The 24,988-nt window shown below is 42.2% G+C and overlaps 1 protein-coding gene and 1 pseudogene across 2 annotated transcripts; one reads left to right on the top strand and one right to left on the bottom strand.

Annotated features, from left to right (window-relative positions):
• The first annotated feature begins 275 nt into the window (after positions 1 to 275).
• Positions 276 to 2,231, top strand: LOC146362565 (uncharacterized; annotated as a pseudogene).
• A 3,908-nt stretch (positions 2,232 to 6,139) lies between these two features.
• gon4la (gon-4 like a) lies at positions 6,140 to 20,266 on the bottom strand. 2 transcript variants are annotated; one of them, XM_084919527.1, is made up of 26 exons: positions 20,008 to 20,266; positions 19,451 to 19,643; positions 19,161 to 19,375; positions 18,750 to 18,824; positions 18,612 to 18,662; positions 18,469 to 18,522; positions 15,924 to 16,019; positions 15,749 to 15,841; positions 14,983 to 15,144; positions 14,675 to 14,885; positions 14,500 to 14,601; positions 14,082 to 14,122; positions 13,880 to 13,995; positions 13,389 to 13,569; positions 13,208 to 13,294; positions 12,955 to 13,132; positions 12,726 to 12,876; positions 12,480 to 12,627; positions 10,917 to 11,033; positions 8,862 to 9,494; positions 8,700 to 8,777; positions 8,432 to 8,617; positions 8,211 to 8,354; positions 7,813 to 8,024; positions 7,134 to 7,236; positions 6,140 to 7,041 (listed from the first exon to the last, which is right to left on the bottom strand). In XM_084919527.1, exons 2-26 carry the CDS (start codon positions 19,623 to 19,625, stop codon positions 6,937 to 6,939), a joined length of 3,714 nt encoding a protein of 1,237 aa, XP_084775653.1. In that variant the 5' UTR covers positions 19,626 to 19,643; positions 20,008 to 20,266; the 3' UTR covers positions 6,140 to 6,936. The 2 variants fall into 2 exon arrangements, with proteins under 2 accessions (XP_084775653.1, XP_084775652.1); XM_084919526.1 differs by having other exon boundaries at positions 19,451 to 20,266.
• Between the last annotated feature and the right edge of the window lie 4,722 nt (positions 20,267 to 24,988).

The raw sequence follows: 24,988 nt of genomic DNA, 5'->3' as shown, positions 1-24,988 counted from the left end.
TTTCTAATGTGACGTTGTTGTCCCTGGCTCTCTTTCTCTTTTTCCCTCCCGCTCTGTTCCTGTGCTACTGCGTGTGTAACTACCGCCCCTCCCCCCTCTTCCCAGCGTAAAGCACAAGGCTCGCGTGCAGAGTGAAGCGGAAAACAAGTGCGAGAGAGAGGGTGAGAGAAGGAAAAAAAAAAAAAAACAAGGCTCGTGATAAGGAGCCGGCTTGCGTCGTTCACGTCAAAGACCCGGCTCTAAGAGCCATTTCGTTCGCAACCGACACATCACTAAGCGACTGACAGCAGCAGCAGCAGACCTGACCCTGGCTTCCAAACCTTGTGTTATTCGTGTGTGGTTCCTCAGATTTACGGAGCTTTGTATATAGTGTGTAAATTAGTCTTCACTTGTAAATAGTACATTGTAAATAGACACTGAAACAGAAGGGGTGAGCTGCCTTATTATTTTCTTGTACTGTTTTCTCCTGGTTATTTCAGTTTGGGAGTTAGGTGTAGCATGTGTCTTTTGTTTGGGTTTTGTTTCACAGAGGGTTTTAGATAGCACCTCCTCTCCTGACTTAGCTTGTTTTTGTTTGTTATTTTGGCCTTTGTTCACCCCAGAGTTAAGTTTTCAGTGTAGACAAATAAACCACCGTTCACTTAAGAAATTGGTTTTTCTGTGTATGGTTTTGCGGACCAGGGCGGGGTCACTTCCTTTTTAACCCTTATGCTACGTTCCTGTACCCAGACTGGGTCATAACAAGACTGTAGATGGGTTTACAAAATCATCAAGACAGTTATGACCATATACAGACATATTCACTGTTTAAAGGTTTGTTTTGCTCAACCATTTTCAATGTTTTTCTTTCAGACAATGGACGGCATTAGCCACTGATGACATCACCTCAGATGTCGTTGATCTGCTGACCAACATGTGCCAAGCACTCGTAGGGCACATTAGCACCTTAGTGTTTCAAGGGATAGAACCACAAGTTTCATGCTGCCCACATATTCATGAACAACAGAAGTGCTTTGTATTGCCTCTTAGAATATTTTACATCTTGTGTGAAGTCATCCATATGATTTATTTTCATGAAGCCTGTAGATTTTGACAAAATAGTGATACTGTGGGAAAATGATTGAATACCTGACTAAATTCTCTTTTCTCTCTTTTCAGGATGAATACTGAACCTCTGCTTGATGGGTGCAGTTACTGCAGGGTGACAGAGGATGATATTCAGGCCAGCCTCAGAAACATCTTTGATAAATGTTTCGGTCGGGCCTTGGGTGTCTGGTGACTCAGACCGACTACTGACTTTATTTTCAGTGGAGATTGCAAAGAATGTAAACTCAGCCCTGAGTCATATCACAGGGTCCACATCCTTGCAATCAGATGTATCCAAATCCCTACTAAATTTTGTTGGGATGGTTTATAATGTAATGAACATTTTGCAAGTCTGTGCAAAGACCATAGCTCCCCCTTCTGTAGATAGTCCAAAGACTAGCTTTAGCAGTGTTGAATTGACAGACTTTGGGGAAGATAGACAAACTCTACCTTTTGTAGGTAAGGGAAATTTGGGTAGCAAGGGCAAGAGTCGTACATTTGAAATCACTGATGTTAAAAATCTTGACAGTCAGAGTTCAGAGAGTAATGAAAAATGTAACTTGAAACCAGAAAGCAGTGATGCCCTGCAACCAGAAAGAAGTGATGCCCCGCAACCAGAAAGAAGTGATGCCCAACAATGTTTGTTTGGCAATGCGCCTTTTCAGCTTCCTAAGCCTATAGGTGGCAATACTTTTCTCATTTTGTGTCTTGCAAATTTAGTCGCTCACATTTCTGTGAAAACACATACATCTGCTGTAAAGTTAAATTTTCTGCAGATAGTGGCTGATATAAGAGAGAAAATTGGGGGAGACTTGACTCCTCTAAAAACTGTAAAAAACTTGTACATCATAATGTACAAAGACCTGTGTCGCGTTTTCTGTACATATGTGCTTCAGTTTGCTTTTAAAATCTCCACAACGGCTGCCAGAAAAGTCACATCGCCCTTTTCCATTACAGAGCTAAAAACATCAGGCAGCTCCAATAACGCTCAGAACATTTTCAAAAGGAACAGAAATGTTGCTCGAGGCTGTGAGAACAAAACACAAGAATCTGGCAGTGATAAAAATGTAAAAAACGGATCCACAGATTCACAGGAAGACAGGCCAAGCAACCGTATCATTAGGGCCTTCTCTTCTTTTTTTTAGTAGTTTGAGGAGGTTCTTTTGCTGCATAAGCAGTGAATCAGAAACAGAATAATTATCTTAACAATTACTTAATGCATGCACAATCATCCAGGTAAGTCAGTCCCGAAATGTGGATTCTGATCATCTGGACGTAGCGTTTTCAGTGGGAGGCGTTTTCTCCCACTGAAAACGCTACGTCCAGATGATCAGAATCCACCTTTTCTGTTCATCTGAATGCAGCGTTTTCAGTGGGAGGCGTTTTCTCCCACTGAAAACGCTATGTCCAGATGATCAGAATCCACCTTTTGGGGTAGCTTCATAATGTTCCATAATTTACAAACCTCCTTTCAAAAAATTTGCTACACTTTCAACTATTTGTCATTTAACACAGGTTGTGGCAGAAGACCTCCCCTCACTGAGCCTGGTTCTGCCGGAGGTTATTCCCTGTTAAAAGGGAGTTTTTCCTTCCCAAGTGCCAAGTGCTTGCTCAGAGGGGGTGGTCTGATTGTCAGGGTTTTTTTCCCCCAAACTGCAGGGTCTTTGCCTTGTAGTATTAATTAGACAATCAGACCACAGGACAAGTTTTAAAATCTGACTCTGTCCACCATATAGTGATTTTGAATGACTCTTTTTGTTTAGGATTAAAAGCCATTTTTATACTTTTATACTCAAAAGTAATGCAAGAAATAGTCATAATTTTAAGTATAACAGTTTTTTTAATGAAAGAAAATCTTTCAATGAATTTAGTCTAATTAATTAATTATTAAATTTATTAATAACGTGTTATGTCATGTCATTAATTAATAACATGTTGGAATAGTGCAAGTATAAGTTGTCATTTTTAGAACATGTCTACTACCATCTTGTGCCAGTACAGAATAGGACGTCACCGGGTTGGTTGCTGCTAATAGACTTAGCTGTTAGTTAACTAGTGATAGAGCCGACAAGTTTCTGGAAAACATCCATCCATTTATTTCTATTTTTTAACCTTTATACTGCAAACAGTCTCACAATTTTTCTTCTTCCTTCAAATAGACTAAACCTGATTAATATGGCAGCTCTTTTCCAGTCTTACTAACCAAAGAGTTTACACACATTTTTACAGCACTTTTAACACTAAACTATAGAGTGCCTTTTCTCTCACAATGCTGAGTTATCTGTAGCAGTTGTGTTAATTTCATTCTCTATTATGTGTGGAACCTCTTTATATTTTATTATATATGATAATACATTCTTTGTACAGATAAGCAAAAGATAGTGTGCCATTTGTAAAAAATTAGCTGCACAGCTGCCAGTACACTATTACAGTACACTGTGTTTGGTTAGATTCTTCCAATGTGAACGGCGGGGCTGCGGTGCTGCTGCAGGGACGATGGACACACATGCACAACATTGGCAATCACGCCTCGCCTGCATTAAAAGTTGTTCCTGACTGTCGTTGTTGTTGTTATTAGTGTGTGTGGCTGGCAGCTGCAGACCTGCAGCCACCTGTGAGTGTACAGCAGCCGGAATAAAAGTGTGTGCTTGAAAGTGGTAAATTAAGAGTATGCTGAAAAGCATTTAAAATGTGGACTGGTCTGCCGTGGAGTTATTACACCTGGTTAAATGCTAATAAGAAGCTATTAAGAAAATGCCTAGGGTTACATCCACAGGTATTTTTTAAAACTGAGTTACCATCACCTTATCACCGGTACCGGTCCGTGAGTCGTTTGGTACTGGGCCGCGAGAGTTGAGGCTCAGGTGTGAAATGTATGGTTTTCAGGGTTTTTATCGGTTTTCAGCGTTATTTTGTTATCGTTTTTTATCGTTAACTCGGTTTTCCTGGGTGTCTTCACGTGTGTTATGAATAAATCTTCTTTTTTTCGGTACCGGTACTAGTTTTATTTTGTTGTATTTATCCGCGACACCTTAAAGGCCGGTCCGTGAAAATATTGTCGGGCATAAACCGGTCCGTGGCGCAAAAAAGGTTGGGGACCGCTGGTATAGATCTCTTGTACAGAAGATATCCAGTCTTCAGTTGTTGGTGGCTCAGGCTTGAGCCATCTCCTTGTGAGCACCTTTTTAATGAAATCAAATCACTTTTATTGTCACGTCACATTACTGCTACATTGGTACAGCACATGTGACTGAGATTCTTGTGTGCAAGCTTCACAAGCAACAGTGGTGTGCTAAAATACAAGAAAAATAAGAAACAAGCCAAATAATATGGCATATAACTCTACTCCGCATTCATACTAAAAAAATTTATGTTCTTCTTGAAGTTTATATATTTTATTCAGGAATGACAACTGCCACACTAGTTGTTTCAGTTTTTGGATCTTTATAAATCTGCAAATAGTCACTGTACTTATTCTCCACACTATTATACAATTCTTGACAAATATCTGTTGTAATTCATGTCTTCTTAATATCTGATAATGATTTATCTACATTAATGTATTTCCATGCAGACCTTAAAGGCCACAATACTGTCTGATTAAATTCTTTGTCATATACTTTAAATGCTCTAGCTCTATTATCCCCAATCCACCCAAAACTATTTTTAAAATCTTTTCCTCTTTCCAACAGTTTGTAACACTTTCTTAACACGATGACTTTTATTATGACCTTTCAAATGTATCCAATAATTTACCATTAACTTTTGTCTTCTAAAATATAGTGGCACTTCACCTGATTCTACTTGTAGGACATATACTGGTGTTGCTTAAAGTCTCAGTGGTTGAGCTTGGATAATATCCAAGTTTTAGCCGCTGACCAATATACCATACACCTATAATCTATTTTTGAGTGAATAAATGTGGCATCAAAATTTGCACCCCATGTCAACCCTGCTAAACCCCTTATAATATTAAGTACCTTTTTACTTTTCCCCATAATGTGCTCTGTGATTTTTCCAAGTTAATTTCTTATCAAAAACTAGACCCAAAAAACGAAACCAATCAACCCTTTCTAGCCCCTTCCCATACTAGTAAAACTGTTTATTTTCTCCTATTTTTTTTATTTGTGAAAAACATGATTTTAGTTTTCTCAACTGAAAATTTAAAAATCCCATTCTACACCTCACTTTTCTACTTTACTTATCCCCTCCTGGAATTTCTTAATGAGATGGTCTACATTTCCCGCCCTTACCTATAATGCTCCATCATGAGCAAAAAGTAATTTACCATAATTTACAGACATATCTTTAAAAATACCATTGATCATAACTGAAAATAACGTTGGGCTTACTACACTTCCTTGAGGAGTTCCATTTTCTATTTTTCTTGGCTCTGAAACATGTGATCCTATTTTAACTTGAATAGTTCTGTCACATAAAAAAATCCCTTAACCAACTAAACATATTTTCTCCTATTCCTAACTGATGTAATTTAATCAGTAAACCCTTTCTCCAAGGCATATCATATGCTTTTTCTACATCCAAAAACTACAATTTCTTTATTATTCTGAGCTTTCTTAATATCATCTTCCAGACATAAAAGAGGATCCATTGCTACGAAAACTACTCTGATAAGGCGCTGTTATATTTCTTGACTAAAAATTGCACCGACCACTCATTCACCATTCTTTGCATCAATTTACACATATTGAAAGTCAAAGCAATGGTTCTATATTTCCCAGGATTACTATGGCCTTTTCCAGGTTTCTTTATTGGCATAATTATTGCCTTTTTGCATCTATATGGGAAGAGCCCTACTTGTCATATCTTATTAAATAACATTAACAATTTATTTAACGCTACATTACTTAAATGTTTCAACATAATATAACATACCTCATCTTTCCCTGGAGCACTATCCTGGTTCTACCCAGAGCTCTTTTCATTTCTCCAATAGAGGGGGCAATTCATTATAGCAGTACTCTCTTTCCTCCCTAAAGCTTAAAGATTTCTTTCTTTAGCCTTCACAAACAAACACTTTGTTTACAAACACTTTTAAGGAGTAAAAAAATTTTAATGAGTTATTTTCATTCAATGTGAATAAACATTTGTACAAAACCTTCACACAATGTCTCCTTCACCAACACGAGAGCATGGAATCATGGGAGCGATGAGGTGCCCTCAACGCAGAGCATTATGGGAAACCAGAAGACAGGCACATCACCAAGGTCACATGACCCAGTTTGAGCCAACTGGAGCTGGTTTCTACTTTCCTTCTTTGTATTATGTGACCACAGAGGCCCCTCCCTCTCTAGAGGAGATAAATTAATGATAAATATTTTTTAAATAAAGCTCTGCTCTGATTGGTCAACAAATCGGAGTTGAAGTATAAACAGGAAGTGTCTCTGAACTCTTTCACAGTAAGCTACAGTCCTGCAAATGAACTCTTTGATCAGCCTCAAATCTGCTCCAGAGAAAAAAGGTCTGAAGAATCCACCATCACCCAGATTGTAGGAAGAGAGTGTTATCCTGAGGCTGTAGAACTTTTAACTGGTTCTAGATTTTAAATCCACAGCTAAGTCTCTAAACCTAAAGTCCAGAACCAAAGGCCGGCCAAGGAGGTTCACATATATCCTGAATCATTCTATCTCTGATCTAGAATGGAACTCTTTGATCCTCTCGTCTCAACACATTCTAGACACGTTCTCTAAACAGTCTGGCAGAGGTGAGCAGAGCGCCTCCATTCTTTCATCTAAATAAACTCCTCTGGATTCTCAAAGTTGGACAGCGGCGGATTCGCATCATTTTGGACTCTGTAGTCTATCTGCAGGTCTCTAACTGGTCCAGGACTCAGTCTGGAGCATCCTGCCTGCTCATTGGCTGTGCCTCAAAGGAACAGGAAGTGGACTTTGCAGAGTGGAAAAGCTTCATCAGGTCGAGGAACCGAAGGCGTACCTGAAGAAAACATCAGATTTAATACTTAGAAGAAAAACACAGACAGAGCTCAGAGCTCTACACTTGCATGCTGAGGCGTTGCCTCATCTCACCTGTTGGGCAGTCTTGTTTCCCAGGTGGGTAGACACCTGTCTGAACGTTTTCCAGGTGGCTCCCCTCTCCTGACAGGCAGTCAGGATAGCTCTGTCCACCTCGCTGGAACAGGAACAATCAGAGTTAGTTTTTCCTCTTTTCTTATGCTACTTTTAGAATCATCTTAAAACATCTGGCTCTGAAAGCTTCGATGCTTAAATTCATTTTATTTTCATAATGTTTCAAGATCAGCGTTTATGTTTGTAGAACATTTCAAATGAAACATTTCTACAACATTTACAGTTTTATACAATACAAATGTCTTTGCTACTAGAAGATGTATGCTTCAGAAGTTTTATTTTTTGGGTTTACAGATGTTCCGTCTCATTTTTATTCCTTAAGGATTTTTTATGGAGCATTTAATGAATATTGTTTTTAGAACACGTTTCCAGAGCACGTGAACATTTGTAGGATGTGTAATGTTTTATGCAACACAGATTTTGAGTGTGTGATTGTGGCTGGTGCAACACTTATTGATGACTTTCTGATATTTTCTACAACATCTGAATAATGCCTGCCAACACTTTTTCAGGACACTGGAGTTTTTTGTCTCTAATAGTTTCAGAACCTTGAAATGATGTTTCATCGTTATAATGTTTCTTTAGTGTTTTCCTGAGTGCTTCTGGATGTTTCTCTGACCGTGTCCACATGACGACTTTCTCCCCAGTGGCTGTCAAAGTGATGTTTTTGGCACAAACCGCTTGCCGCTGCCCCTCATCCTGTTCCTCTCTGTCAGTGCCTTGGTTCCCGTCAGGGGAACTCTGGGCAGCAGAGTTTGTGGTGTGGAACTCTTGGTAGAATTGGCGGAGTTCCTGCTGCAGGTCAGGATGATGGCAGAGCAAAGAAGAGAGCTGACAAAACAAAGAGCGGATCAGACTTCGGTCTCTCTCTGTTCCATTTTTTATCAATAACTTGATAAACCCATCATTCCGGAGGAAAATAATCAGTGTTTAATTATTTTATCAGTAGAAGACAGATTTAATTGACAGATTTCCACAGGTCAGATCAGCTGAGGGATCAAATGTCATCTACCTTACCTTGTTTATGTCCTCAGGTAAAGGGGCAGAGCTTCCTTGCAGTACTGACACCACCTGTTGGTAGAGTGAGGAGCTTTCTCCCAGGCTCCATCTCAGTTTCCATAGAAACACTCGACTGCGTTCAAATAGCTGCTGCTCCAGAAGCTGCGGAGATGAAGAGAGCTGATGAGTTGCACCTAAGTCACAGCACACCTCTGCGAGGTCACAGTGATGTCACCCACCAGGCCACAGTGGCGAGCTTGTCTGCGGTTCAGGAAGGCGGCAAAGTCTCTGAGCAGCTGAGGCCACAGCCGCAGAACGCTGCTTATTCTGTCATACAGGACATCAACTGCAGCAGTTGAGAACTCGTCCAACACACACATCAGTTCCTCCCACAAGCCCGGATACATCTGCACCGCCTCATAAACCTGACCAGGTAACAGGAAATACAAACAACTGCGGTTACACAATCTTTCTAAATACAATTCAATTTCAGAATTAAAGCCTCACCCTGTAGAGATAATCATGAGCGAACAGCACGTCTTCTGACTCTCTCTGATCATCTTCATCACTTTCTTCTGACAGTGGCTGAAACCAAACAGGAAGTCAGATATCTGCAGATATCAATTGGTTGATTGACTGAGAGCTGACTTTGGCCACTAAAGGTTTCACCTGCTGAGTTTTTCTGTCTCCATCTTCATCAGGATCACCACTGTCTTCTTCTGCTCCTCTAGGTGGTGTCAAGATTCCGTCCTCTTTACTCTCTGACCCCACCTCCTGCACATCGTCACTGACAGCAACACTTCCTGCAGCACTGGGTGAAGATTCAGACAGAACCAGGATGATGTCGCCCTCTTCCTCCTCCTCTTCATCAGTTCTGATGACATCATCCCCTGTCACCTGATGGGAGGTGGGGTCATCGCAGGAAGGAGGTGTAAAGGATTTGTGTTCCCTCCCCCTCCTCAGGGCTGCAAGTTTCTGACTGTAGCGTCTAATTTGATCTCTGGTTGCCATGGACACAGTGGCAGTGCAAATGTCAGTGGGGGAATCGGTCCTGGTCAGGAGCAGGCGGTGAAGGAGGACTCGAGGAGGAGTGGGAGCGGAGGGGGCAGAGTCGGGGGGATGAGGGGGGTTGTGGTTTTGATTCAGCAATACAAAGCCGATCCGTCTGAAGTCCAGGTTCTGAGGGAGGCGGGATGGGTATCGGGTCCCAGGGGGGACGCTGTAGGAGCTGGAGGGGGTTGGGATGTTTGAGGCGGAGCTATTATAGTGCGTAATGGTTGGGTAGATGACGGGGAGAGAGCGCTGAAGACAGAAAAGAGATGTTTTTATATATGCACATACATACATACATACTCAGACTTCAAACAGATTACACACATGAAAGCAGTGTTCTCTTCTGATTCACTGTAAAATCAGTTTAAGCACATGCTTAATCGCTGAGGCATCCCAACAAACACAAATGCAGTTTCAACAAAGTGTGTCAGGATTCCACATTAGAAAAGGAAAAGTTGCTGCAATAAGTCACAGAAACGCTCCAATTACAAAACAGATTTTTTTGGTAGTTCAAAGAAAATATTCTATTTTTGCAGGAGGATCTAGTGTGAAATAAAGTGTGGAACTTCTCTGTTTGGTTTGCTAAAAGTTCAAAGGTCACAGTTGGTTTTGTTTCCATCACAAACGGTCTGTGTCAGCAGCATCAGCTAATCCTCATCACATCCTTTCTTCAGAATCTATAATACCGTTCGTTTTTATGACCTCTAGGTGAACCTCATACCTATCAGAACTAGTGCTTCTCAGATTACACAGAGGGAGACACTGCAACAGCGGGAAAACTGATCGCTTTGTTTCCTGTTCCTTTTCTACTCCTTTACCAGCACTGAAAGGGAGGGTTGTTCTCAGTGCTGACACCTCAGGTTCAGAAGAAGACCACAGTGATTCTGGCACACCCCAAGCAGCAGAGTAAGCTAAAACTGGGGAAGTGGTGACGTCATACTTGGTGCACATAACAACAAAGTGACTGTAAAATAAGACTGACCCCACTCAGCTACTCTCCCTCATGTGATGTCAAAGCTGAGTGTTTGCTGCTTTTCATACTTGGACACACAACACATACACACTTCTTCACTGAGGTCGCCATCCTGCACGTCACTTCTAACCATCACATCTCTGCCTCACTGATTGGACTGGCTCACATTTCCTGTTTCACACACAGGGGAACTTCCCACCTTTATTTAAATGCAAACAATACCACTGCTCTTTGACAGTTCTGATGGGGCTAACCCCTCCTGTGACATGTCTCATTTGCCTTCCATAGGCTGATGGGTTTGCAGATGGACTCCTCCTCCATGATGGACTTTGGCTGATGACGAGTCACTCTAACACTCTAACCAGAACCTGCAGCTGATGGGGAACCGGTTCCTGAGCTGCACGATAACACAGAGGAGACAGTGGGAGGACCACAAGGCTGATTGCTGACCAGTTAACTACGTTTGCTATTTCCCTCTTCTCTTATAATCCATTCCATGGAGCAGCAGTCTAAGCAGAGACTCCCAGACCTCCCTTTCCCTGGGCACCTGCTTCATCTCTCCAGTGTCACCTGGGTCTCCTCGGTCAACTGTTTGACACCATGTCATCAGTGTTTATTCTGGAACTAGTTTTCCATAAAGAGAAGACGGGCAGAAAAAATGCAGAGAGGAACAAAGGAAACACAAGCAGCCTTCCTACCAGCAGCCACAGAGGCATGACGCTCTCCTCTCTCTCCACAGGAGGTCGCCAGTCTGCTAAATTCACGGGACGACATGCCACTGGCATTGGGAGAACCCGCCGCTGGTACCTGAAGGTCTGCAGAAGACAGACAGATGGACTGTGTGTTTTTATGTACAGAGGTGTGATAAAGCAGATAATTTTTCGAAAAAATAAAGGACAGCTCAAGTGGAGCGGTCGAAGAATAAACTTTTTAAATAAGTACTCATTTATGCAGCGACACAAATGTTCTAATACTGAAGAACATGAAAACATTACTTTTAGCTACATGTCGGCAAAGTTATGTGACATTAGTGATGTTAGTACTAGTGAGGTTCCACTTGCTTTTAAAGCCTTTGCTGTAAAAGGCATATTGTTCAAAAATTGACTTTAATTTTACAGAAATTGTGATATTCAAACCTGAATATCACAGTACTAGCAGGATTCATAGCACTGTTAATGTTAGTTCAGTTATTTTGCTGGCTCCGTTTGGTGGTGTCTGTGTTTTTTTAAATGAGCTGCTATGTTAACTTTGTGTTTTAATCCTGTAGCTTTGCACACATTTGATTTCCATGTTTGAGAACTGCAAGTGTTCAGATCATCTGCGATCATCTCTGAGGGACAGCTGATGAGACCGAGGATTTCCACCCTTGATGATACAGGACAAATTCAGCAGTGTGTGAGGAAGAGCCAGCACCAGCTGAGAGATGAAGAGAACAGACAGACTGTTCTCTCTATGAGAGGGACTACTTAAAAAAAAAAAAAGTTTAAAATAACTAATTATCTGTCCTAAATCACTCTTATTAGGTAAAGTCATCATTAAATCTATCAAAGTGTTTTCAGTGTGGAAGAAAGTACTCAGGGCGCTCAAGTAAAAACTATGAAAGGCACTAAAAAGTTCTATATTCAGAAACTTAAAGTACGCAAGTATCAGCAGCAGAATGCACCTGAAAATAAAAGTCTGTGTTTCTTTCAGTTATATGAAACATGGAGTGTTTTGGATTAGTAGTACTGCTGTTTGTTGAATTATATTGCTGTAGATGTTTATATGCTTTATGTATTTTGGGATAAGTTGATCTATAGTGCTATAATTTATAAGGATGTTATGTTTTTTTAATCATTTTTGCCAGGTCAGTCTGTTTAAGGCTCTGATATCTATTCAATATGACTTTTACCCATATAAATAAGCTTTCAGACAAATTTGGTATTGCCAATATATTAAAAGAACAATATTTGTCTCTCTTATTTGAAACAGAGTTAAAGTTCACTGCTGTACATTTTTAATTAAATGCAATACATTTAATATTGGCCATGTTATATTTACATTACCAAACTGAAATGACACTAGTCTCATCAACAACATTAGCTAACTAGTTAATCTTAAAATTACTGTTGGGTACAGAAATTAAGCCCAACATACTTCACTAACCAAAAAAATCTAATTAAAAAACATACATAATTTTCGCTTTCAAAAGGCCAGGTGCTTGGAAGGATGCAACCCATGAATTGGGACGCACCATGTATGTGTATGTATGTCTGCGTTACCTTGACAACGTTGTCAGGAAAACCTGGCCGGCAGCACTGCAGGATCCTTCGTCGAACCTGAACCAGAGATTTCCTCAGCAGGAACTGGGACACCAGTTTGGGCGGGTCACATGACCCTTCCATATTCCTGAGGCCGAGCACCAACAGACTGAAACACACACACACACACACACACACACACACTCTCTAAGGGCATGGTGAAGGTTTTTCTCAGGCCTCTTTGTGTTACAGTGAGTGTGTGCTCACCAGTCCTCAGCCGGAGTGAAGGCTGCTGTCCTCCGGGGGCAGTACAGCGCGGGATCTAGGCTAGCACAAGGCAGCAGCTCCGGGTACATGAAGACGGGCCGTGTGGCAAAGAGCCAGGCAAGCTCAGCCGGCATGACGGGGAAGCAGCGCACTGTTAGCATGTAAAAACAAGTTTCAATCAAAGTTTCAAGTCGATCAATCAGGAAGCCCCGCCCCCACCTGTACTCACTCCGTCCCCGGGCATCGCGGGGGCGAAGCTGTGGCTGGTAGCTGATGGGAGCCTGACGCAGCTCATCCAGCAGCTGCAGCGCCACCTGCAGGTTGGATGCCCTGAAGACACTACAGAAACCAGGAAGAGCCAACAAACCAATCAGCTCGGCCCGCTGCGCCAGCAGGTCTAGCTCACACTGAAAGACAGGAAGTGACCTTCAATGGGTGCATTAACAACAGGAAGTACATCACAACACATCCAGGTGAGTTACCAGGAACTGCCGGCAGGTCTCCGCTTCGCTGTGCAGTCTGGACACAAGTGAGGTCAGCAGGTAAACCTGAGTAAGTAGCTGGACATGCTGAAAGAAAGACGACAGGTGAGTTCAGTTGCTGTTATCATGGTAAAAGCATGGTAACAGCTCTCAGCCGCCATGCTGAAAGAGTAGAGTTTACCTGTTGGAGCTGCTGCTGCAGGCATTTCCTCTGCTCAGCGTTCAACTTGTACACGATCAGCTCTGTGTGCGTGTCATGTGGCACTCCAGTCAGCTGTTTCCTTCTTATCAATGCCAGCTGCTGTTTCACCGTGCGCAGCTCTGCGATTGGTCCATCCTCAGCCTCATCATCAGGACACTCTCTGATGTGAAAACACACAGACAGTGATGTATCTGTGTGTGTGAGCATGTATTCATGTCTTTGTGGGGACCAAAAATTGGAAGTTTACTATAGTTGTGGGGACCAACAGCCCTCATGCGGACCAAAATCCCAGTACCCACAAGTTTGAAGGCCTTTTAGAGAATCAAAATGTGGTTTTAATGTCAATTGTGTTATGGTTAGGTTTAGGCATTCATTTTTGATGGGCAGGGTTCGTTGCTAGTGAAAGCATGTCAATTAGATGTCCCCACAATATATGAATACCCGACTGTGTGCGTGTGTTAGTTACGCACCTGTCCTGCTGCTCCTCAGGTGTGTGGGTCTGAAATGTTTGTGCTTCCTCCTGTGGCTCTTCCTCTTCCTCGTGGCCTTCATCATCCACTTCCTGTCCAGCCAGGTCCTCTTTCAGCTGAGACACACAGACAGGTGAGGAGACAGGTGAGGAGACACTGAGGAGACAGGTGAAGAGATAGGTAACCTGAAGGTCTTTTATACCGTTTCAAAGAGCTCCTCCATCAGCTCGTTCACCTCCTTTTCTGAAGACATAAACACAAATTATCATTTTCAGCAGGTATTAATCACATTTATTGCTCGCTTATGATACATTTAATATTGGCCATGTTATGGATGCACCCTTGATGCATCCATCAGAGTGTGTGTGTGTGTGTGTGTGTGTGTGTGTGTGTGTGAGGGTAGACCGGAGGAGAGGAGAGGAAAAAAAATACAATAAAAAAAAATTAAAAATTCATGGACCTTTGATTGTTAGCCACCCACTGATTACCGATTTCTCAGATATTACGGCTGATTACCTGAGGCACCCTGCCGAAGGTGTGCACTGAGTTTAAACAAATGACTGAGCAGCTCCTTTGTAAATTCAGGGAAAATCTGAACACATGTGTGTTTGTGTACTTACTGGTGATGCGGACAGCCTTGTCATCACGGTAATCCTCTACATCGGGCTCGTCAATGTCAGCCAGGAAGTTGTACTCTGGATCATCCTCATCATCACACTCCTCTGTCAGAAAAAGATTCCTGATCAGTTTGAGTCCAGTCAGAACTCGAATCCCTGCTCTGTTATGAACCCTCACCTTCATTGTCCATGTCTGAGCTCATCAGCCCTCTCAGCCAATCGGTCCACTCCCTGTCCTCGTGGGTGGAGCTAGAGTCGTACATATCAGGTGTGATGTCAGGAGCTTGGAGTTCTGCCTCCAGCCGGCCCAGCGGGACATCCCTGAGAGGACGCTTGGACCGAGTCCGAGACGCCATGAGACCGGCCTCATCCTCCGACTCAGACAGAGGCTGACGACACAGAGATGATCCATAATGATCTGTCGCTTTTATCTATATCGTTATCGTATATTGATGCATCACATGACCAGATTGTCTCCATGGTTACCTGATAGGGCTCCATACAAACAGCCAGCTCCTCCTCCACAGCATGAAGCTTCTCCAGGAAGGTCCTGTCAGTCACAGGTTTAGGAAGTGGAGCTTTGGGGGGAGGAGGCGGCCCCATGGAAACAGACCTTGCCCTCACAAGTCTGGACCGACTCCGCGACTTCTGATCGGATGGAAGACAGGAAGCAGGCTTTAAAGTTCAGGTAGGCCAGGGCTCTCCAGCTCCAGTCCTCGAGAGCTACTGTGCTGCAGCTTTTAGATGCATCCCTACTCCAACACAGTTGAATCAAATGGTTGAGCTACTTCTTCAGCATGCCATCAAGTTTGGCAAAGCCCTTAATTTGATTCAGGTGTGTTGGAACAAGAATGCATCTAACATTTGCAGGACAGAAGCTCTCAAGGACTGGAGTTTGAGACCCCTGAGGTAGACAGTGTCCCATTCACAGGTTTAGAAAAAAGTAAAATCAGAGCTTTTAGGGAAATCAGCAAATAAAAACAATGTTTTATACTCAGGTTTCATAAACCGGTGTGTTTAAAACTGCTGAATATTCCTGTTTTCACTCAGATCTCAATGTTTTACCATTAGATCAACAGAAATAATTTGATCAGTAGTTTTGCCATTTGGTCATCAATAAAGTTTTTGAATTTGTTCATTTCTAACAAGCTGACGTTTGAGGGACCAGCCAAACACTGATTGTTTCACACATTTTCACTTCTAAAGCTCTGACTGATCAGCAGACTGACAGCGATGATCACACTCTGAGGACCTGCCATGGGCTGGAGCTGTCCTCCTCAGCTCGGGGCAGCCGAGTCCCTCGAGGAGACGAAGCTGTGCTCTCCATGTCACTCTCCTGGAACGTCTACACAGACACACAACCAATGAAAAATCAGTAGCCAGTCATCATCAACATCACAGCACGCTGCAGACGCTTGGAGCCTCACGTCTTCAGCCGTCTCGTCCTCCTCCTCCTCCTCGGGATGGTACTCGTCATCAGAGGAGTCTTCCTCAGCCAGAGGGATGTCGACAAACTGCGGAGCCTGAAGACAGACACATGTAGCTGAAACTTCATTGACACTGTAATTCCACACAGAAAACAAAGGAGATCACACACATCCTACAGCGTTAGTCTCAGCATTCAGCAGATAAATAAGAATCACATTTTATGACTACTACAAAAACACCAGAGTTGGAGAAAAAAGGGACTTTAAAAATGCCTCTTTTTACTTTTAATTATTTTCAAATTGCTAACCTGCTTTAAAACTGTTCATACTAAAAGTCAGGTCAGATATACACTACCAGTTAAAAGTTTGGACACACCTTGTCATTTAATGGTTTTGCTTTCTACATCGTAACTGCAAACTGAAGATATCAAATATATAAAGCAAGATATATAGAAATGTAGCAAAACGGGGTGCCCGTGGCCCAGGGGGTTGGGAAGCGCATCTGTAACCGGAAGGTCGCCGGTTCGATCCCCGGGCTCTCTGTCCTGGTCGTTGTGTCCTTGGGCAAGACACTTTACCCTACCGCCTACTGGTGTTGGCCAGAGGGGCCGATGGCGCGATATGGCAGCCTCGCTTCTGTCAGGGCAACTGTGGCTACAACCGTAGCTTGCCTCCACCAGTGTGTGAATGCGAGAGTGAATGAATAGTGGCATTGTAAAGCGCTTTGGGTTTGAAAAGCGCTATATAAATCCAATCCATTATTATTATAAAATAAATAACTCTAAATATGCCTTATAGTTTAGATTCCAGAAAGTTAGACACAAACTTTGTTGACAGCGCTGCAAACCCTTGGCATTCTCTCAATGAGCTTCATGAGCAGTCACCTGAAATAGTTTTCACCACAGGTGAGCCTTTTCAGGGTTCATTTGTGACATTTATTGTCTTCTTACAACTGATGGTCCCCAACTGTGTTATTGTGCATAAGTCAGGTTGGTACTCAGCGGACATAACTATTTAACAACTATTAGAATTCATATAAGGGCAAGAACCGATCAGCTAAGTAAAGAGAAACGACAGTCCATCATTACTTTAAGAGTTGAAGGTCAGTCACTCTTGAAAATTGCTAAAATTTTGAATGTGTCCCCAAGTGCAGTGGCAAAAACCACCAAACCCTACGATGAAACTGGCACACACAAGGACCACTGCTGAGGATAAATTCATCCGAGTCACCAGCCTTAGGAATCGCAAGTTAACAGCACCTCAGATTAGAGTCCAGGATAAATGCCACATAGAGTTCCAGTAGCAGACACATCTGTACATCAACTGTTCAGAGGAGACTACGTGAATCAGGCCTTTATGGTCAAATGGCTGCTAAGAAACTACTACTAAGAAAAAGCAACAAGCAGAAGAGATTTGTTTGGGCCAAGAAATACAAGGAATGGACATCAGACCAGTGGAAATCTGTGCTTTGGTCTGATGAGTCTAAATTTGAGATCTTTGGTTCCACCCGCCGTGTCTTTCTCATCCGACACAGAAAAGGTGAACGAATGGTCTCTACATGCATTGTTCCAATCGTAAAACATGGAGGAAGAGGAGTGATGTGTGTGAGGTGGGGGTGCTTTGCTGGTGACACTGTTGGAGATTTATTCAAAATTGAAGGCACACTGAACCAGCATGGCTACCACGGCATCCTGCAGCGACATGCCACCCGATCCGGTTTATGTTTAGTTGGACTACCATTTATTTTTCAACAGGACAATGGCACCAAACACACCTCCAGGCTGTGTAAGGGCTATTTGACCAAGATGGAGAGTGATGGAGTGCAGCGCCATGGCCTGATCTCCGCAGTCACCCGACTTAAGCCCAATCGAGATAGTTTGGGACAAGATGGATCACAGAGTGAAGGCAAAACGGCCAATAAGTGCTCAATATCTCTGGGAACTCCTTCAAGACTGTTGGAAAACCATGTCAGATGACTACCTCATGAGGCTCATCAAGAGAATGCCAAGAGAAAATGAAGAAAGTTATAAAAGCAGTTTGTATATTTTTAAAAATCGTCAAGAACACAGTTAAAAATATATATTTTTAAAAATACTAACATTAAAAATTAAAACAATTACATAATCTACTTAAAAAAAAAGAAAAAATTACAAACTCATTTTTTAAATTTTATGTTAGTTTCAAATGTTTTTATTATCTAGAGATGTAACTAAAATAAAATAAGAATTTTAAATCTGAATTGTTTAACATTTAAGAACTGAATTAATGTGTAATTGAATTAATTTGATGGCTATTTCTCCCAAATTAAATAAATGAAAAATGCCAATGAAAATTTTAAAATGATCAAAAAACACTTTACGGTGTTAAAAATTGAATTCAAGTCAAATGCTGACAAAATGCCATTAAAAGCTTTTACGTCATTTTAAAACATTCCGAAAAAATGCAGGGATTCAAATGTTTTTCAGATGATTTTAAAAAGTTACACTTAACTGAAGACTTTATAAAGAGTGCAGTCAGGATTTCAGGTTTGACCTTTGACCTTTACCTTGACGATGTCACTGGTTTTCTTGATGGGCGAGATGGTCCAGGTTGGAATCACCTGAGAGAAAACAAAAAGTTCAGTGTGCTCTGTGTGTGTGTGTGTGTGTGTGTGTGCGCGTGCGTGTTGGCTGCTGTCAGTGGACTCACTACGCCTTTCTCCACCACCTCCTTCAGCTTAGATCGAGTCATTTTGGGCTCCTGCAGAAAAGAAAGAAAGTCTGTAAGCAGGGTCAGGACTCACGTGATGGCAGTGAATGATTGATTTTGATTGGATGATAGACTCACAAATGGAGGGACAGCCTCAGTCTCATTAATGGCAGCTTTCATCATGGCCACCACATGCTCATTGGTAATCACTTCCTGTGGGTCAAAGGCCAACGTTTAAACTGTAAGTTTCCCATATTCTTGTTGAAAGCCTTTGAGTTTGTTACACTTCATATCTTTAAAAGAGCTCAGAGTAACCTCAGAGAACTGAATGTACTAAAGACTGTCAAAGACTGACAGTATTCTTTAATAAGCCGTTACCATCTAACAGGCATCCTACTCCAAGTCATTGATGGGTAAGTCACATGACACTTCATGGACAAATACTTCAAATTAAACTGCTTCAAAGACAGTAGGCTTAAAAACCTGAATGCAATCAAAAATCGTGATCACACCCTCTCCCTCTCCAGGCGTGTGGGTGGAGGCACTCACGTGGATGATGTTTTTCACGTTCACTGTGGTCAGGTTGTGCTGTTTGGACTTTGTCTCCAGTGACTGATCCAGCTGTCTGTCAATCTCCACCTCCACTCCTGCCTCCTCCTCGCTCTCTGAGGCCCCATCCCTTGGCTCCTCTTCCTCAGCCAGTTTCCTCTTCCTCCTTCTGGCGGCCTTCTTCTTGGCAGCCTTCATCTCCTCCTGGCTGTCCTCTGATGGAGAGATCAGTCCATCAGAGACACGGGTCCTCACAAAGCCACCAGCGTATGTGCATGTGTGTGCATTACCCATGGTGATGACGAGTCTGGAGTCAGTGGTGTCTTCCTCCGCCAGCTGGTAACGCTGCTCCTCCTCCTTCTCCTGTAGCAAAGCATCATGGGAGGCGAACTGCAGCAGTGTAGTAGCAGTGACGGCAGGAGCTGGGCCGGACAGGCACTTAAGACACTTTCGGCCCGAGTTCATCGCGCAGAAACATGACCTCTGAAACAGTGACATCAGACTCAAACAACTTATACAGATTAGAATAAAAAGTATTGAAGGGACACCCAAGCTGTAACTCCCGCCCCTCAGCAGGCTTCCAAGAGTTGACCAATCACAGCAAACAAGATCAGAAGATCAATAACAGTTCTTTTTGAACTGAGCCCCAGAAGGAGACCCTAGTGCAGGCAAGCAGGGTGGACCTCCTTTAGCAAATCTAAAAGGTTAGCTGCTTCTTTTCGCAGCTCCTGTCGGTGTGAACATGCTGTTAAAGACCGAGAGACATGAGACCTGAACCAGCAGAGGAATGGGCAGACAAGGAACCAGTAGCCACCGTGCTAAACTACCTGAATTCACCTGTGTTTACCTGTTTTAGCCGCTTCGGCTCTTCGTCCCGCCTCCCGCCGGCTAGCTGCTAACGTTAGCCCCAGAGGTCCGTGGGCCGCGAGGGTGATCCAGCTCAAGAGTGCACGGGGCAGCAGGCCTTCTTGTCCGTTCTCGGTACCCACACGATAACGGGCATGGTCTGGTGCAGGACAGACTAACTTACCGCCACAGCGTCAGACGAGTCTGCCTCCAAAAACTACATTTCCGGCGCCCTCACTGTGACGTATGGAGCGGTGTAATTCTCCTTCTTCTTCTTCAGTTTCATGGCGGTTGGCAAACAAATTCTAGGTGCATTAGCGCCACGTACTAGATTGTAGTTTTTATCAGAACCTACAGTACCACCGTTATTTTCTTATTAAAATTCCTGTCTCTTTCAAAAATGTAAAAATATCAGCAAAAAACTATGCTCCCCGAGTCTCTTTGAAATAATTCCCTTCTCCTTAAATTATTCTTGTTCTTATGAATGTAACAAGTGTCACCTGGCAGTTTGCTGCTCTCTGCCAGGTGATTAGCAGAGGAGCTTTGAAAAGGTAGTGGGTGTGAGGGGTGAGGTTAGCGCTCTTCTGTGGGAAATTCCAGAGGTGATTAACTCACTCGGGTGCGAGTGGGTATATAGTTCGGTAAGAAACTTTTACCATTTTGTTTGGATCAATTATTATTGTAGGTGCCCATTTTTAATGCGTGTTGTTGGACTTTTTTAGTTTCGAGTTTTAATGGAGGAATTGATCAAGGTCTAGATCGACTGCGCGCAGGGAAGCCGATCAATATTGTAGGTATGTTGAGTGTTTGTTCTAAGTTTTGTGATTTTTGAATGGTTTAATAAAACTCATATTTTATTGGGTAACATTTTAATCGATAATGTTGTTTGTGTTTTTCAGCTGTTGTTGTGCTGTCTCTGCTGTCCTTTTTTCATTCTCTTGATTGATTTGTAATTTTGTTTTGGTTAGTACGTCCAGCCGTAAAGGCGGTTAATGACTGAGAGTGAGTTGTGTAAGGGCGGACTAACCTTTCTTTTGTTTTAGTTTTTTTGTTTGTGCCACTTCCCTTTATGTCCCAGATTGCAGGTCATGCATAGCGCTGATTCCCAGCTGTGCTGAGACCCCAATTATGTGCAGTGCGTGCCCACGGGTAGATTGATTGCAGTGTCTGTAAACGGGGTGTGACGGTAGCAGCAGGGGCGGATCTAGAGAAATTTTCTTAGGGTGGCATGAGGGTGGCAAGGAAATCAAATGGGGTGGCAAAATCAAAGCCTTATTTTTTTTTTTTCAAACACATATGCAGGTGGTTACATATGGTTAAAATAATTCAAATGCAGTAAGTATACACGTTTTTCATATAAATATAGTCTATAACTTGATTATTGTCTGTAGCCCACATAATTACACACTTTAGTTACATAAAACATGTGAGTTTTGATCTTATGTACTGTATAGCCTGTATAATAAATAAATAAATATGTAGCCCAATTAGTATAAAACCCAGAAAGCTACACAACATGGGGCGGTTCATTTACAAACACAAGTCTAACTTAAATTTCACACTGTTTTTTGTTAGAAAACAATCACATTGTTACATGCTTAAAATACACAAAATGACAGAAATCTGCACTGTCATGAACAAAAATTTAAACCTAATTTTTCATGATTTGTTAGATTAACCCACTGAGGTCTGAAATACAACCGGCCATTTTTGACTCCTTTTGAGTTTACGTTTGTATTTCACCCTCAAATTGTTTCATTTTATTTTTCCCCCTTGCCTTGTTTGGTATCATTCTTTTCAGCTCAACTGAATTTAGCTGTTTTTTTCACTGACATACTGCATTAGTATTACTGATCTGAAATCACACAAAGAACTTAAAATCCTAGTAGTATTTCTTTACTGTAAAAAAAAAACACAGACATGTTGAGTAAATTTTTATAACTTGAAATGCAAATATAAAATGTATATTTTGGAAACATAAACAACAATTTATCTAAAAATGCGGCCAATACATCTGCCGTTTGTTTTTTTTGTTTTTTGTTTTTTTTTTTCTTCATTTTGTACAACCATTTAAAAATATTACTAAAACTAAAATGAGAGAACAATCAGGTGTTGCGATAAGATGCCCCACAAATGATGTGTGCCAGTAAAAAAAAAAAAAAAAAAAAAAAAGTTTGTCCACCAAAAGACAGAGGAGAACAGCACAGGGATAAACCTGCAGGCCTGACTACAGGAGGTGTATCATTCTGCTGGTTTTCTACTTAGTGACAGTGTTTACATTGCAAATGTGCCTTTGTGACAGTGGCAGTCCTAGCCTGTTTGGCGCCCGGGCGAACACTCCCTCTGCCCCCCCCCCCACACACACACATAAAACATATTAAGGATTATACATTAACATAAAACTGTTGTCGGGTCGGAACCATACTGAATTTCGCCAGAGAAACGCACACGCACACACATTTGAAGAGAGAGAGAGAGTATGCATAGTATGCAAACGGCTACCAAACAGCCATCATAATTCGTCATACAACGAGAACAGGACAGATCAACAATTGACAAAGACTAATTAATATTAAAATCTGTAACATAATGTTTTGTTTGGAGTTTAGTCTGTTATTGTTACTATTTTTACCATTTCTTTTTGGAGCAACTGTAACCCACATCATTTCCTTAGGGATTAATAAAGTATTCTGACTCTGATTGTTTCAGGATGACCTGCCATTATCCAATGACACATCTGCTTACCTGTATCTTTTGCGCATTTCTCTTCCTCTTCTTTTCTATGTTTTCTAAACTGAGCACCTGGTGGCTTTTAACGTTTCTTGTCCATCTTACATTGGTTTTAATTTTGCACTCCAGTATGAACACAAATCCTTGAGGACTCGAGGATCGCCACAACATAACCTAACAGACCTTAGTTCACAGGTTCACTTTGTCTAGGGTTTATTTCTGGGATTTCACACAACCCAGGATTCAAATCATGAATACATAATGGGCTTGGATTTACATCATTATGAATGAAATGTGCGTTATTTGGAAGCAGCCCCCCCCCCTTTCGACGGCTTGTGTGTGAGACTTTAAATCATCAAACTGTAAATTATAAATTTTAAATTGTTATTGATCCCTTTATCCCTGGTCCTAAAGTGTATTTTTATTTTCTTACTATTCTTATATTTATTGTTTGTTTACTTGCACTGCTGTAACTGAAGCCTCGTGGTCTCGTTTCTCTATATACTGTACTGTATGTAGCGGAGATGACAATAAAGTTTACTTTGACTTCAGCAGCGAGCAGGTGCACCGAGGGCTCTCGCGCTCACTTTTCGCGTATAGAATTTCGAAAAAACATCGGTGCAAATTATAAGTCTTATTATAATGTCTGGTGTTTTCGTGTTTGTTTTGTTTTTATTTTGTTTTATTTTGCGAGTTGGTTATTAGACGCTGCTCCAGCCAGCCAGAGAATCCCCCCCGCAGCCCCGCCCTCTCCTACCTGTGCCGCAAGCAGCAGGCGCACCTCGCAAACGGAGGGCGCCCTTACTCCCAGCAAATGGGCAATAGGAAACCGATCGGTGCCTATGCCATTCCCAATATGCGCTGGCTGATGTCGGGGCAGCATGAGTACGAGCAATTTTTTATTTTTATTTTTTTTGCCGATGCCCGTGATGCCGCCCCCCACCACCGCCCCGGGCAACCGCCCGTGTCGCCCGTATCAAAAACCGTTACTGCTTTGTGACATTCATTAGTGTCCTCACTGACACACAAAACAAAACAACGACTACACAACAGAACAACTACACTAGACAACACAACACACTAAGTATACACTCCACACTAAACGTCACGAATCTCCCACATCTAAAAACTCTCTCGGTCGCTCTCTCGCTCTGTCTCGCTGCTGTTACCGTCACTCCCAAAACGCTCCCCTCTTCCTAAACTGCTGAGACTCAGCGTGGCTGCAGCTTGTTGCTATGTCAGCTTACATCAGTCATGTGATTTGGAGGTGTAGCGTGTCTGTGGACCACGGAGGGTTAATAACACTCACCTTCCTTCCATTTCCACAGTGTAACATCCAACCACCTGTGTAAAAAGCGAAATTCCCATGGTGTTGTTCAAAATGTGCTCTGGCACAATAATAACCATCACTTGCTACTGAAAACAAGAAAAAAGCCCATTTGTTAATGGTGGAGGGGGGAACACTATGCAATATATTCAGTTTTAGCATTTATATTCACTGTTGACTGTAACTACGCTCAAACTGTTAATGCTATCGTATTTTAATAAACAACACTGTCATATGGAAAACTGGGGTGGCAAGGGAGCATTTTAGGGTGGCACTTGTCACCCCATGCCACCTTTCTAGATCCGCCCCTGGGTAGCAGTGTCGTGTTATTTTTCGCACCGTTTGTTTGGTAGGGCTCATGTGCAGCTGGAATATCAGCAGGATGTGTTGTAAGTCCTGTCTGGAAATAAGTGGGAAAAGGTATGTTTAATTAATGTCATAAATAAATTATCAGTTTATTTCCTTGACCCTTTTATTCTATACCTTTGTCCTCTGAACTGTTATTGATCTTCTGATCCAGTATTTAAAACTACCAACTCCTTATACAGTGGCTTGCAAAAGTATTCGGCCCACTTGAACTTTCCCACATTTTGTCACATTACAGCCACAAACACAAACATGAATCAATTTTATTGGAATTCCACGTGAAAGACCAACACAAAGTGGTGTACACTTGAGAAGTGGAACGAAAATCATACATGATTCCAAACATTTTTGCTGATCAGAAATGCAGCCAAGAGGCCCATGGTGACTCTGGACGAGCTGCAGAGATCTACAGCTCAGGTGGGGGAATCTGTCCATAGGACAACTATTAGTCGTGCACTGCACAAAGTTGGCCTTTATGGAAGAGCGGCAAGAAGAAAGCCATTGTTAACAGAAAACCATAAGAAGTCCCGTTTGCAGTTTGCCACAAGCCATGTGGGGG

This window comes from Perissodus microlepis, chromosome 22, assembly GCF_051167445.1.
Source record: "Perissodus microlepis isolate ML-2025 ecotype Zambia chromosome 22, ASM5116744v1, whole genome shotgun sequence".
NCBI lineage: Eukaryota > Metazoa > Chordata > Actinopteri > Cichliformes > Cichlidae > Perissodus > Perissodus microlepis.
This window is presented reverse-complemented; position numbering and strand designations above follow the sequence as displayed.